Genomic DNA, 14308 nt, shown 5'->3' on the forward strand with positions numbered 1-14308 from the left:
AGAAGTTTGATGCATATTATTGACCATTGAAAAACACCTGTGTATTTGAGAGGTTTATGTTCCGGTCACGTGTGCAACAAACAGAGGAGGCTGATGACAACTTTGTGACTGACTTGAAGTTGAAAGCTTCAAAGTAAAAAGAAATATAACACAAAAGATAGACACATATTATGTGAAATACTCCTGCAAACGATGTGGTAAGAAACATGAACTCCAACAATGTCCAGCTTACGGCAAAAGATGCTCCAAATACAATGGAAAATAAATCACTTTGCCAAGTAATAGTTATCCAAATCAAAGCTCAAGTCTATAAGGCAAGTCTAGGAAATAGAAAAACAGGAAAGAGTTCAAGTTTCTTTGTGGGCCTGGTGTCATCTGACAATGAAAATAAATTGAGCAGCATTAAGAAAATTGAAACACACTTAATGAAGATATATGAACTGAAACACTTCCAGTAAATGGTACATTAGTGACACTAAGGCTTGACACAGGTGCACAAGCAAACCTGATTAGTATGACAGAGATCAATGCAATGCAAGTCTAAAAGAAAGACAGAAAGAAAGCCTAAAATTGCAAACAAAAGAGTGCCACCAAAAGACTATAATGGACAAGACACTGCAGATTAAAAATGAGTGTAAAGGGCAAGGAATACACTGTGCTGTTTTCTGTATTACCGAAGGGCCGTGAATCATTGCTAAGGGGCCATGTGTCAAAGAATTTGAATTTCATCCATACATCCATTTTTGATAAAACATTTTTACAATGTCAGTTGTCCTGAAGCAGTAGAGGTAGTCAGTTGCATATATTGTGAGCAACTATGGTGATGTCTTTGATGGATGCCTACCATTGACCTACTAGGATTCAGCTGAGAGAGGACACAAAACTTGTGGTGCATGCATCAAGTAGAGTCCCAGCGCCACTTTGCAAGTGTCTTAAAATTGAACTGGACAAAAAGTGTCACTTACAAGTGATTACAAGAGTGGAAGAACCAAATGAGTGGGGTAAATCGATGGCGTGTGTGGATAAAGAGAATAAAAAAGAACTGCATGGATCTAGGTGAGGTGAACCAAAATATAAAAACATAAGCACAACCACATACCAAAGAGTGAGGTGATTGCAAGTGAGATGAGAGGAGACAAATACTTTTTAAAACTACTCTAGATGTAGTTTATGGGTTTTGGCAGATAAAGCTGGATTTACAAAAGCTTACAGTAGTGCACTTTTATCACACCTTTTGGCAGGTATCGATTTTATTTAGAATAATCTCAGCATCTAAGATCTTTCATCGAGCCATGTTAGAAGGTCAGCAAGGAGGTTTTTTTTTATGCAGATGATGTAGTCATCTGGGGTTTTACCCTACAAATACATAATGACAAAGGTGCTTTAGAAGATACAAGAAAATTAACAGAAGCTAAATCCTGCCAAATGTCAATTTGGTGTTCAGGAGATAACGTTCCTGGGAGACAAGCTGTCTGCAGAAGGTATTGAGATTAATGTAAAAAAAATAAAAGCGATCTTGAGTATGCACCGCCCAGAAGGCAAGAACGGTATACTCAGAGTGATAGGCATAATACATTTCATTGGAAAGTTTATACCCAATTTGTCAGTGAGAATGTCTGCTCTGAGGGAACTACTAAGCGACGCCACAGTGTTCAAATGGACACAATCAATCAATCAATCAATCAATCAATCAATCAATCAATCAAGGTTTATTTGTATAGCACCTAGTTAAAGCTATAAGTTAAAGCAAGAGAAAACTTTAATAACAGTTAAAAAAAACTGTATCTCTTAATACGCTTACAGCAATGTGTTAAAAGCCAGTGTGAACAAGTATGTTTTTAGTTAGGATTTCAAAGCTTCTAGCTTCATAACGGCTCGCCACTCAAGAGGGAGTGTGCTCCATAACTTGGGTGCAGTCGCGGCAAAAGAACGATCACCCCAGTTTAACTCTAGTCTTTGGTATTTTTTTTAAATGTGTGCAAAGACAAGCACAGTGTCTTAGATGGGTGGCAAACACTTAAAATATCAGTAAAGTATGCTGATGCCGGACAGAACATGGCCTTAAAAACAAAAATAAGTATTTTAAAATGTATTCTAAAATATACTGGGAGCTAATGAATAACTGGGGTAATATGGGCATGTGTAGGAGCAACAATGAGGAGGGGAGCAGCTGCATTTTGTATTTGCTGGAGCTTGTGGAGTGACTGATTTAGTCCACTGGAGAGGGCATTACCGTAGTCCAGTCTTGGGCTGATGAAAAAATAAATGGCTTGCCTCAGCTGGAAAAAACCTGCTCTAATTGTAGTTCATTTGTTTGTCAAATTTAAGGTCACAGTCAAATATCACACCAGATTTTTTACAGCAGGAGCGAGGGTTGGGGTGCTAAAACTGGGTGCACTATGTAGTGCATCAAGGCTAAAAAAAATGCTCTGTTTTGCTTTCATTTAAATGCAGAAAGTTCAGCGACAGCCATTGTTTAATGTCATTGAGACAGCTATTGACGGAATCAAGTGCATTTCTGTCACTTAGCATGACGGGCAAATAGAGCTGTACATCATCAGCATAAAAGTGGAAGTTAACATTGTATATGGATATGATTGAACCTAATGGGAGCATGTAAAGTGTAAATATAATAGCCCCAAGGATTGAACCCTGGGGTACGCCAGAAAAAAGTGGAGCTACTGTAGAGGAGAGATCATTAATAATTACTGAAAATGTCCTATTGGAGAGATATGAGGAAAACCATTATAGCACAGATCCACGTAGGCGGGAAATGAGGTGGGAAATGAGGACTGCATGGTCCACAGTATTAAAAGCAGCTGCACAATACATAGTCTTGGAAAAGTAGAACAGGAAAACAAATAAAAGCCAAAGAGTCAAACAAAGTTTTAAAAGTCCTTCGCAAGAGCAGCACGCAGCTCTGCTAGCATCGAGCAAATCTCCATCTTTGTTATGCTAGCATGAGGCGGCGGATGCTTTTCAGACGATTTTGTCTTTGCCTTCGACATGACAGGAGTCGTTTTAAAGTCTCACACAAAGTGCAAAAAGATACTACCTCGCTGTACTTCAAAATACTTAAGTGACAAGGTTTAAAAGTGAATATGGAAAGTTTGCAGCGGGAGCCAACTCAACACACATCTCAGCGTGGTCCATACTGGAAGTCCTACAATAAAATGTTGAAGACAACAGAGCTTGTAAGGCTATTATTGTTACTTACAGTCAACATTCCAGCGAATGCTCCTCGTGGAGAGTTTCAGTGAATCGTTGATGCGTTCCAAAACAGTCTGCAGCTTCTGTTTCTGGGCAATTTCTGACTGTGTCACCTCTGCCACATTGAGTTTCTCACCTTCCAGCTTTTCTGAAATCCAAAAGCAATCACAATCACAAGTACAAGAACACCGCAAAAGTTGATAGATTTGTAATCTTGGTCCATTGACCCACAGATTCAGTTCCAACCTGATCTTTAACAGCTTGCGCACATGCGCACACTCGGAAATACAACCATCACCTTAAGAAATTATCAAACAAGATAGCATATAAATAAAAAACACTGACTGGTTTGACTCCTCACCGAATAGTTTCTGCAAGACCTGTCCATCATAGAGATCTTCAGCCAGATCCTTTACGATGATCCTCTCTCCAACAAGAACATCATTTATCCAGTCGATCAACACCTACATGACCATATGACAGAACGTTTTTCACTTTATATTGTAATGAATGCATTCGTTGGTGAAACATATTTTAGTAATTGCTATTTGGGGTGAGGGAAAATATTTAAATCACAAAATATACATTGTGTCTTGGGCAGCATCAAATATCAGTGTTACTGCGGTTTGATGAAAACCAAGCATTCATGTTCTGTTCACACACCTGCATGCAGACACCTGAGTTATTTAAATTGCCGATACACATAAATAATGCTGACTTCAATACAAAATTTTAAAAACAGTGCTTTTGTGACACATTCAAGACATCGTGGGCATGGCGTAAACATGTGCTGTATGGTTACTTTGCTATGTATTGTTACAAGTTGATAGGAACATTACCTTTGTGTAAATGTGCGTTAACGAGTTTATGAACTGATCCAATTACATTTACTACTGGGGTGGGCGATATAGCCTTAAAATTACATTACAATATGTCTTAAAAACACTGTGATAACGATCATGATGGCAATATTTTTTTTAAAAATCTGCATTAATTGCAGTTTGCAATAAACAGCATTTATTAGTAGACCGTTACTCATCTTAGCACACCCCATACACACCTGGTCTGTAGAATAGGGGGACACAGCAGGAGGGATCAGTCTTGCCAACTTAGTGACTTTGTTGCTATATTTAGTGAGTATTCATAATTCTCTAGATAGTGTTTTTTCAAAAGGACTTATATTTCTGGTGCTAAATATGTTAAATAAAAGGTATTGGTAGCACTTTTATCAAATACTTAGCTATAAAAGTGTTTTGCTCCTGAAAAGTAGACTGCCTTATATCAGACTATATTTTATGGTGGTAATGGTGTTAGTTTATTCCGAACATACATACAATTACAATATGATACATCACATAATTACAGTTTCTCATTACAGTATGTCTGAAAAGGAGTAGAAGCAGAGCTTATTTAATCCTACCCCTTTTCATATCATAGCAATTACTAATACACTTGTTACAACTCTGTAACACAACAATGAATACATAAATAAATCAGTAAATAAATATATAGAAAAATTAGCAAATACATAATTATTAAATACATGAAATAGAATATGCAATTTCAGGAGAAGTTACGTGTCAATGCTGTATGCGCAAGCCGCATAAAGGCTCGAGCCGCCTATACCCGCAAGTCAAATTTAAATGCTATTGCATGCCGACAGTTAGAATGTCAATAAGTACCAGGTTATATGACTCTGAGGTGTAAGCATGCAAAAATAGCTAAACAAGCTAGCAAGATAGTGTTAGCATGCTAACATGCTAACGTTAGTTACCGGTATGTGTCACGTACAAAATTATGAGGTGTACAGCAGAAAAATAGGCAAAAAAATAACTTTCTAACAGTTATCAAGTGTCACATATCAAGTTATTTGACTGTGATGTGTATAGCTGAAAAATTGGCAAAAAAATAGCAAGCTAATGTTAGCATGTTAGCAATTCTAACTGTGAACTTGCAGGTTTCGGACAGGGAGTTTTGCTTCGATTGCGTTTATGCATTGTCGCTAAGCAGCCAACTGGAAACCGTTATTGTTGTAAGCTTTGACGGCTGGCGGCAGTTATATCTAGTTTAATTCAACAAATATTGTAGTTTTGCGCCGGTCATAGCTGTGCCAGTCTGTTTTGGAGATGCTTTGTGTGATTTATGGTAATATTAATTTGATATTTTTTATGTTTATTGGGTAGTAAGACCGTTCCCGAAGGCCATGTCCACACGAACAAGGATACTTAATAAAGGCATATTATCTCTGCGTTTAGGCCTCTTGTCAACATGCAAACGCATACTTTTGTCCTTAAAAACGCAGACTTCTGCAAACGCTGGCCAAAGTGTAGACTTCCAAAACTCTTTGCTTAGTGTATGTGTGTACACGGCTCAAACGGAGACTTGTGATGACGTCATGGTTGTGCTCTGTCATTTCCAAAACTCAACAACACTGCCTTGCTGCATTTAAACACACTATAAGTGGACTTACTGTATGTTTGAACTTAAACATGCTGCTATTTTAACTCAACATTAATAAAAAAGACACATCAAAATAGGCTTCGTGACACTCCCGCCAGCACTAATGACAGTCAGCTGTTTTGGATCGCTGTTGAACCTCCAGCTGGTGGGACAATTTTGACAAGTAAGACTTTTTGCTCTGTGTCATACGAAAGGTGCAACATTATCTCATGTTTTAATCCTTATTTAACGTGTGGACGTGGCATTAATCAGTTGCATAGCGATTGCGCTGGATTTTGATGATTTGCTATCATTGTATTACACACTTCAACAAAATTGCTTTATTACTACGAGTCAATACTGTGAACATGTTATCTCGTCAATCCCGCTCTTTCAGCTTCTCAGATTTCACCTTTTCTGTTTGGGAAACCTGTATTTGTTGGTAAATACTGACTCAGGTTGTGTGTAGCCAGATGTCAGCACGTTTATCTTTAACTCTGTCACCACTGACCTTCATGAGCTCTTGCAGTTTCCGGTCATTCCTGGAGTTCGGATCCACCATGGTTCGTACCTCATTCTCCTCTAACAGACACACAGAATCTCAGTTATGACTCATTTAGTACCAAAAGTACCAATAGAGTGGAAAAACAAGTTGACTTTATATGCTCAATTGTGTTTCATTGTATCTATTCAACCGTATCCAATTGTATTTAAAATCCGCAAAGTAAGTGAAAATACTGTCTAAACATCAGAAAATGCCACAAATTCAGTCAGTCATTTTGAATATTCCGCTCCAGACGTCTTTGGTCATTTCCGTAGATTGACGTCCGTGTAGTGAAACTTCTGCACTCTGACCATAGTATCAGATCAGTCATACTGGAAATATGCACAAATTGGAGAGATGTGCTGTCTATCAATCACAATCAATCCATCCATCCATCCATCCATCCATTTTCTACCTCATGTCCCTTCCGGACATTAAGGTTGTCAAAAAAAAGCTCAATTTTCAGATTAGTTGCGATTCTTATTTGTAACGATTCTTAATCGATTAAAAAAAATGTAAATGGATTTTAAATCATTTTTTCTCAATCTTTCCTGTTCAGCCACCCAGGCAAATCATATTGTTAATGTAGATGCTGTACAGATTTACTTTAGAAAAGAGACGTGTTGGATACTTTTCTTGTTGTCTTATTTGTATTAGACTTTATTACCGTATTTTTCGGACTATAAGTCACAGTTTTTTTCATAGTTTGGCCGGAGGAGCGACTTATACTCAGGAGCGACTTATGTGTGAAATTATTAACACATTACATACCAGGCACGTTCACAGTTGGTTATTTATGCGTCATATAACGTACACTTATTCAGCCTGTTGTTCACTATTCTTTATTTATTTTAAATTGCCTTTCAAATGTCTATTCTTGGTGTTGGGTTTTATCAAATACATTTCCTCAAAAAATGCGACTTATACTCCGGTGCAACTTATATATGTTTTTTTCCTTCTTTATTATGCATTTTCTGCCGGTGCGACTTATACTCCGAAAAATACGGAATATGTTTGGGAAGCATTTTATTAAAACCATTTTTTAATTTTAAATAATGTAAAAATTGATCAGAGCTGTTTATCTATTTTATGGCGGAATATAGTTAATCATAGAACTAGCATCAAATGTTATAGAAAAAAGTATAGATTTTGAATCGAAAATCCTTTTGAATCGAGAAATAATTCTGAATCGAGAAATGATTCTGAATCGAATCGTTACCCCTACGAATCGAATAGAATAGTGTGGCAGTGTTTCCCATAAACTGCCAAGATACCTGTGGCGGTGGGGGCGTGGCTATGGGCGTGGTCACCCTGACATCGAGTAATTTGCATAATTTACTACAATGATTTGATTTTCTCTAAAAAGGCTCAAAAAATGTATACTTACAAATTAATAATAACAGTTTTGTTTTAAACGTCCATCCATCCATCCATTTTACAATATAATTACAACACTTTATGTACATATTTATATACAGATTTGAACAATAAGTTATTCACTGAAATATATTTATTAATTGTGGTTCTTACAAAAAATATATCTTATAAAATATAAAAGCTAAAATGTCTCAAAGCTCTGCCCCTTTAATTAGTGCATACTAAATAATTTAACTTTAGCCTACTACTACAACCAAATTATTTACCAGCAACATAAAGTGAAACAGAGGCAGAGGTGTCCTGCCACAGTCAGTAACAAATAAACAGAAAACAGTAGTGGTGGTAGATAGACACAGAGCTTCATCAAACATCTGATCCACTGAACAAAGAGCTCCAAAAATCTTGAACTTTAGACTGCCATCAGTTTTACTCCCTACACTTAACCATGTGTTTCCTACTGCCTGCAGACTTTGCACCCTTTGTTATATACACATGTTGTGTTTCTAATATAAATACATTTAATAAAGTCAAATACAAATAAGGCAACAAGAGAAGTATTCTACACTTCTCTTTTGTAAAGTAAATCTGAACAGCCGATATGGGCATCTACATCAACTATATGATTTGCCTGAGAAGCTGGAGAGGACAAAAAAAACAAAAACAAAAAAAAAAACAATTTTTTTTTCTTTTAATTTCTTTTAATTTTTATTTTTTATTTGTGGCGGACGTAATTCTTTCGTGGCGGGCCGCCACAAATAAATGAATGTGTGGGAAACCCTGTGTGGTGTCCAAATATAGTGGATATTATTGTCTCTCCTGACTTAATTTACTTGCTAATTTCCTCTTCTTAGCTGGTTACTTTCTGCTTTAGCCTTTTGTTAAAGGGGAACTGCACTTTTCAAAATGTTGCCTATAGTTCACAATCATTATGAAAGACATGACCACGGATGGATGTAAAAAAAATGCATTCTAAATAAAAGCCAATGGCAGCCATTCAAAATGCGCCAACAATACTCCATTTACATTTCGTGACTTGAATATTAACCAAGTATAGGTGATATTGTTGTTAAAGTTAAAGTAAAAATGATTGTCACACACACACGAGGTGTGGCGAAATTTGTCCTCTGCATTCGACCCATCCCCTTGTTCACCCCCTGGGAGGTGAGGGGAGCAGTGGGCAGCAGCAGTGCTGCGCCCGGGAAACATTTTTGGTGATTTAACCCCCAATTCCAACCCTTGATGCTGAGTGCTAAGCAGGGAGGTAATGGGTCCCATTTTTATAGTCTTTGGTATGACTCGCTGTAAGCGAAACGCAGACAAACTATTTATAGCTTCGACGTAATAACTTTTGTTTGTCCCTATGTACATTATCGAGTGGTCTGCTGTTTCCTCGCTTCCCTGCTCTATTTTGAGACATAAATTAAAGGAAAATGTTTGATCAACCAAGGAAACAAAATGACAGTTATGACAATTACTATTTCTAAACATGTCCTTGTTTAAAAAAAAAAAGAGTGCTTATGCGTTGCAGGGAATGTGTCGAACTTACCTAGCATGGTGTCCTCGGGGTCCAACTCATAGTGGGTGGGACTGAGAGGAAGGTTAATGGCATTTATCCCCTCTTCCTGAAGCTCAGACACTGGAGAAATGAAAAACAGACATTTTATTTCATTAAGTAAAATCACACAAACACAAATTTGGCTTTAATGATAATCTGATTTGGGACCCTTAAGGGTACGAGTAATAAATTTTTTTATCTCTGTCCCAATTTGAAAATATAAATTTGCCATTTCTCCACAGTCCGCAGCAGTCCCTATACTTTCTACTTTACATTTAGTTTCATGTGAAAATGACCAGAAAGGAATAGCCATAAATAAAATATATAGTGTAATGAAAATGGACTATGATTACCTAACAATCATGCAAACAAAAAGCATATACAACAAAAGCAAGAATCAGATCCCTGCTGGGCATCTCAGGAGCATTGAGGAGCAGTCGTCTATCAGAATGTCCAAACATCTCTTGTGGAGGAATGGAGAGAGAAAATCTACAAGTCTTAACTAAGAAATAATCTCTCGTTCTATTGGAATAAAATCAACTGCAATGGCGGGCAGGTTGAGTAGACATAAATCATATGTGTATTTTGCAGAGTTGTTGAACTACACCGCATCAAACTGGCAGACTGTGTCGCTAAGAGTTAATGTATTAGAGGCCTCTCTTGATATCATTTAATGCAGTTATATGCCACCACAATATTAAAAATATGGTTTAATTAATACCAAGCTGACAATCTCTGGTCATTCAAAATTGAGAAAATGTTGAACGATAATGACATTAATAGCTCAGTAAATTTTTGTATTTATAAAAAAAATTAAAAGCTCATAAAACTTTGCTGACATTAAACAAAAAGGCAAACGTTAATTCAAGAGTCAGGGTCTTAAAACACAGCACTGATGCTTCAAGCTTCTCAACAGGCTTTACAAAATACTCAGCATGCCTTTGTTCTCAGATATCTGAAAATGTGTGTTTGCTGGATTCTGATCCCGTAAGAGCGGTGAGAGCATGGCGCGAACATCCTGTGAATGTCTTTCCCTCACTGAACAGCGTCTACATGGTCAATAATTTGTAGACAATGAGTAAGAGTGAGTTTCTATGATTTTACTTTTATATACCACCACAATGGATTTGAAATAAAACAAACCCAATAGGATTTAAATGTAGACAATTCTATTTGTTTTCCTTACACAAAAATATGGCATTAACATTATTACAGCCATTTTATACAGAATGCCTCCATTTTCAGGTGCTCTAAAGTATTTGGACAACTACAATCATTGTGAATACAACTGTCATTTGTAATGTGCGGTCTTAATTATGAACAAAATTGTGTTTGCAATATTCAATAAAGCAGTGTTCCCCAACTTTTTTTCCACCAGGGCCCGGTTTATTGTATGCATTATTTTCCCTGACCGGCTTTCTACATGTGGCAGATGAAAACAGCAAAGAAATTAGCATGAAAAATCTGCCTTTGGCTACAATCTGGCACGTTAACATTTTATATGCTCATTAATGTGCATTGCCCCATATAATATAACAAAGGAGTTGTAATATACATCTATTAACAAGCTTATTGGTGTGTTTAGTGGGAGAGGCGAAAGCTAAGTCGGAGAAAATGCGGTTGTTTATAAAGTAATTATAGTTTCTGTGCGGCCCAGTAGCAAATGCGTCACGGACCGGCGGTTGGGCACCGCTGCAATAAAGCACCTGCTGCCGATTTACAGCATATTACTCCTTTAACATCACATACTTTGAGGGATCTCTTGTTATGAACCAAATACTACAATATACTAAATACAAAAAGTCAGTAACTAAAGGTGTCAACTGTCAATAGTGTTATGACAACGTTCACAACACATCGCCTGCTGCAAAACATCAAATAGTTTTCTCTTTTGCTAGTGTGGGGACAATATTGTCCACACCTGTCTCCATCTAAACACAGCAGTGCGCTCTTAAACACACGCTGGGAAGCGAGGGAAAATGACGTTAAACCAAGCGATTGGCTCCGTTTACGCCGAGGGGAAATCTCTGCAGCAAAGTCTGTGTCGTTGGTCCGCCATGATTATTAAGCCAAACGACGCTAGTGCGCATGCGCCTGACTTTGTGTTGCCGAAAATGCATTAATAAATGACGGTTTTTCGGTTATTAAAAAAATAAAACGGTATTACTAACCGTCGGAAATTATCGCAAATTATCATTATACCGTTTACTGTTACATCCCTTGTCCATTAACAAGTAAAAATTCAAGGGCGGTCACGGCATGTTCTTGCCGCAAATGTTGGTCAATTTTTTGGGCATTACGGCAAATGACGAGGGCGGTCGCGGAAAATGCCGCGGTAAGATTTGAGCGCTGTATTGTACTTGTATTTTAAACTGTTTATCATTATGTAATTTTATTATTGTTGTATATTTTCAATCCTGTGTAATTGTATTGTGGATGTTGCATTCACCATAAAAGGACTACAGATGGAAATTAGCATGGTGCTAAATCTGGTGCAGCCGTCTTCTTAATGTGAGTGCAAATAAACAAATACAAACAAACAAACCCCATCCTACACTAGTTTACACACTAATTAAAATGTTTTGTTCAGACAGATGATCATATATTGCTGAAATTGTAGCATTTAAATGCACATAATGGATTAAGCAAAGAAATCAAACAATGTACTAATATGATCCACTTCAAGAAACTCTTCAAACTTAAAGTGTTTACAAAGTAAAAAGAAGAAGAACCATGATAAACATTCTGAATTTATTTCATCCATCCATTCATTAATTTTCAAAATAAATGTACTCATCTGAATGAATTAAATAAGTTTATCATCTCACCATATGAAATGTAACTTACTTCACTGAGTATTATTTATTTATTTGTATTGTGATTACTTATGGAGTATATTGTGAATGAATTGAGAACAGGAAGTGGACAAAAGTTAGAGAAACTGTTATGTTAAGGAAAAGGGGTAGGATTAAATAAGATCTGCTTCTTCCTACTCCTTTTCGAACATGTTGAATAGAGAAACTGGAAATTGTGATGTATCATGTTGTATGCATGCATGTTCCAAATAAACTCAAACTCAAATGCAATACTTCTGCATGCAACCGACCTAAATTGGAAAAAGTTTTAAGTTCCTACATGTGACCTTTGACCTACAGCTGACGTCAACAACATTATTTCCCACGATTACTGTTGGCAATTGTGTTAGTGAGTGTAGCGAAGCCTGTGTTGACGTAGGATGTCTGGTGTTGACTGACGTCTCCCTGCTTCATGCTGCACAAGTGAATTCTTTACCTTACATGGATAAAGAAGACACAGCCCACCAAGACTTAAAACATTTGCAGATTAGACACACAATTCTGCACGTTATGTGAACTTTTAAGCACATTTCATTATCAGTGTTGTTAGTGTTCGTTTTAACGTTACTAGGAGGGTTGACTTTGTTTACCAAGTAGTTATAGTGAGCTCATTTCGTCTAATTTCGTCTAAATTCCCGGGAGCACAAAACTAATAATTAATAGCCGATTGTTACCTTCTTTCGCTTTCTTCCTCCTTGCCAGAGTCCCCCCAAGTTTGCCCAGAAAAGAGTCGTCTTTCTTCCTGGAAGAAGGCGATTTAGGCGTCGTCGGGGATTTCGGAGAAGACGGTGACTTTTGAGGGGAGGAAGCCATTGTCAGAAGAAAACTTTATTATCGCCGCTGCTGGGTTCAAACTTTCCGAGTTGACGTGGAAATGAAAGTTTAGTTGAAAGTGACGAAAAAAGAAAAAAAAAAAGAAATCAGAGTCCACTCCCTAAACCGGAAACTGAATTCCACACTTTTTCTCCCGAAGTTGGTCGGATAGGCCCCGCCCCCTTTGGAAAACACCAGGGATCTGTGTTGCCAGATGAGCGAAAATGTCGGGCATTACTTTTAATATGTTCGTATTGTGAGGAGACAATTCCACATATCTTATTTTATGTTGATTAGGTACATTTTATACAGTCAAATATTACCACGGACTGTGTATGATGCATGGTTTAATGCGCTTCTACCTTTAAAGTAACAACTGTAAAAACTGTCACGAGTGAAACAGCGGCCTCTGCTGGCTGTAAAGAGACACACGTTGGACAATGGTCAACATGAGGCGAAGTGCAGGAGGTGTGAGTGAAGTGAGTCAAAATATTAGATATTATAATCCATCCATTTACTACCGCTTGTCCCTTTCGGGGTCCCTGGAGCCTATTTCAGCTGCATTCGGGCGGAAGGCGATGTACACCCTGGACAAGTCGCCACCTCATCTCAGGGCCAACACAGATAGACAGACAACATTCACACTCACATTCACACACTAGATATTATATTTTTTTGTAAAATGTATGGATCGTACAGAGAGCTAAATTACTGCGCAAATACGCTGACTGTTTGGCAACACTGAAAGTACTCCACTTCTGACAAGATTAAATACAATTCCATATTTATTTATTTTTTGAATTAACCCTTAAATTACAAATATAGACAGCTATCCAGTGTATGAGGGAACTCAGCAAAACAATTATCTGATACTCTTATTTTTGTATTAAAACAACTATTACATTCATCAAGAAATAACCCTCATGGAACTTTAAATACAGTGGCCTTCAAAGTGCACCATCTTAATCCTGCAGCTTGTATTTTAATGGTATATTGGCATTATAAGAGTACTTATTACAATACATTATATATTACATACATTTCCTTTTCTACCTGTAGCCCAAAGGCATGGATATTTTGATGTAAAAATTAGATTTTTAGTAGTTTTATACATAAAATGTATCAAAGTGGAAATCCACATTTTTTCTTTATGTGGTCCTCAATGGGAACATTGATACAATGCAGACAGTCGTGGTCAAAAGTTTAAATACACTTGTAAATGACATAATGTCATGGTTGTCTTAAGTTTCCAATATTTTCTACAACTCTTATTTTTTTGTGATAGAGTGTTTGGAGCACATATTTTTTTGTAACAGAAAACATTCATGAATGTGTTAGGGGTCTACTGAAAATGTGACCAAATCTGCTGGGTCAAAAGTATACATACAGCAATGTTAATATTTGGTTACATGTCTCTTGGCAAGTATCACTGCAATAAGGCGCTTTTGGTAGCCATCCACAAGCTTCTGGTTGAATTTTTGATCACTCCTCTTGACAAAATTGGTGCAGTTCAGC

At 37.1% G+C, this 14308-nt stretch overlaps 1 protein-coding gene across 1 annotated transcript in view; it reads right to left on the reverse strand.

Annotated features, from left to right (window-relative positions):
* Positions 1 to 12936, reverse strand: part of parvaa (parvin, alpha a) — a 36593-nt gene extending 23657 nt beyond the window's left edge. Inside the window, exons 1-5 of the mRNA XM_062035241.1 lie at positions 12655 to 12936; positions 9117 to 9206; positions 6161 to 6231; positions 3572 to 3674; positions 3218 to 3358 (exon numbers count right to left, since the gene is read on the reverse strand). Of these exons, the coding sequence (XP_061891225.1) occupies positions 3218 to 3358; positions 3572 to 3674; positions 6161 to 6231; positions 9117 to 9206; positions 12655 to 12793 (544 nt within the window). The 5' untranslated portion in view covers positions 12794 to 12936. The remainder of the gene's footprint in view (positions 1 to 3217; positions 3359 to 3571; positions 3675 to 6160; positions 6232 to 9116; positions 9207 to 12654) is intronic.
* Positions 12937 to 14308: the final 1372 nt, after the last annotated feature.

This window comes from Entelurus aequoreus, linkage group LG24 (genome assembly GCF_033978785.1).
Source record: "Entelurus aequoreus isolate RoL-2023_Sb linkage group LG24, RoL_Eaeq_v1.1, whole genome shotgun sequence".
NCBI classification, from domain to species: domain Eukaryota; kingdom Metazoa; phylum Chordata; class Actinopteri; order Syngnathiformes; family Syngnathidae; genus Entelurus; species Entelurus aequoreus.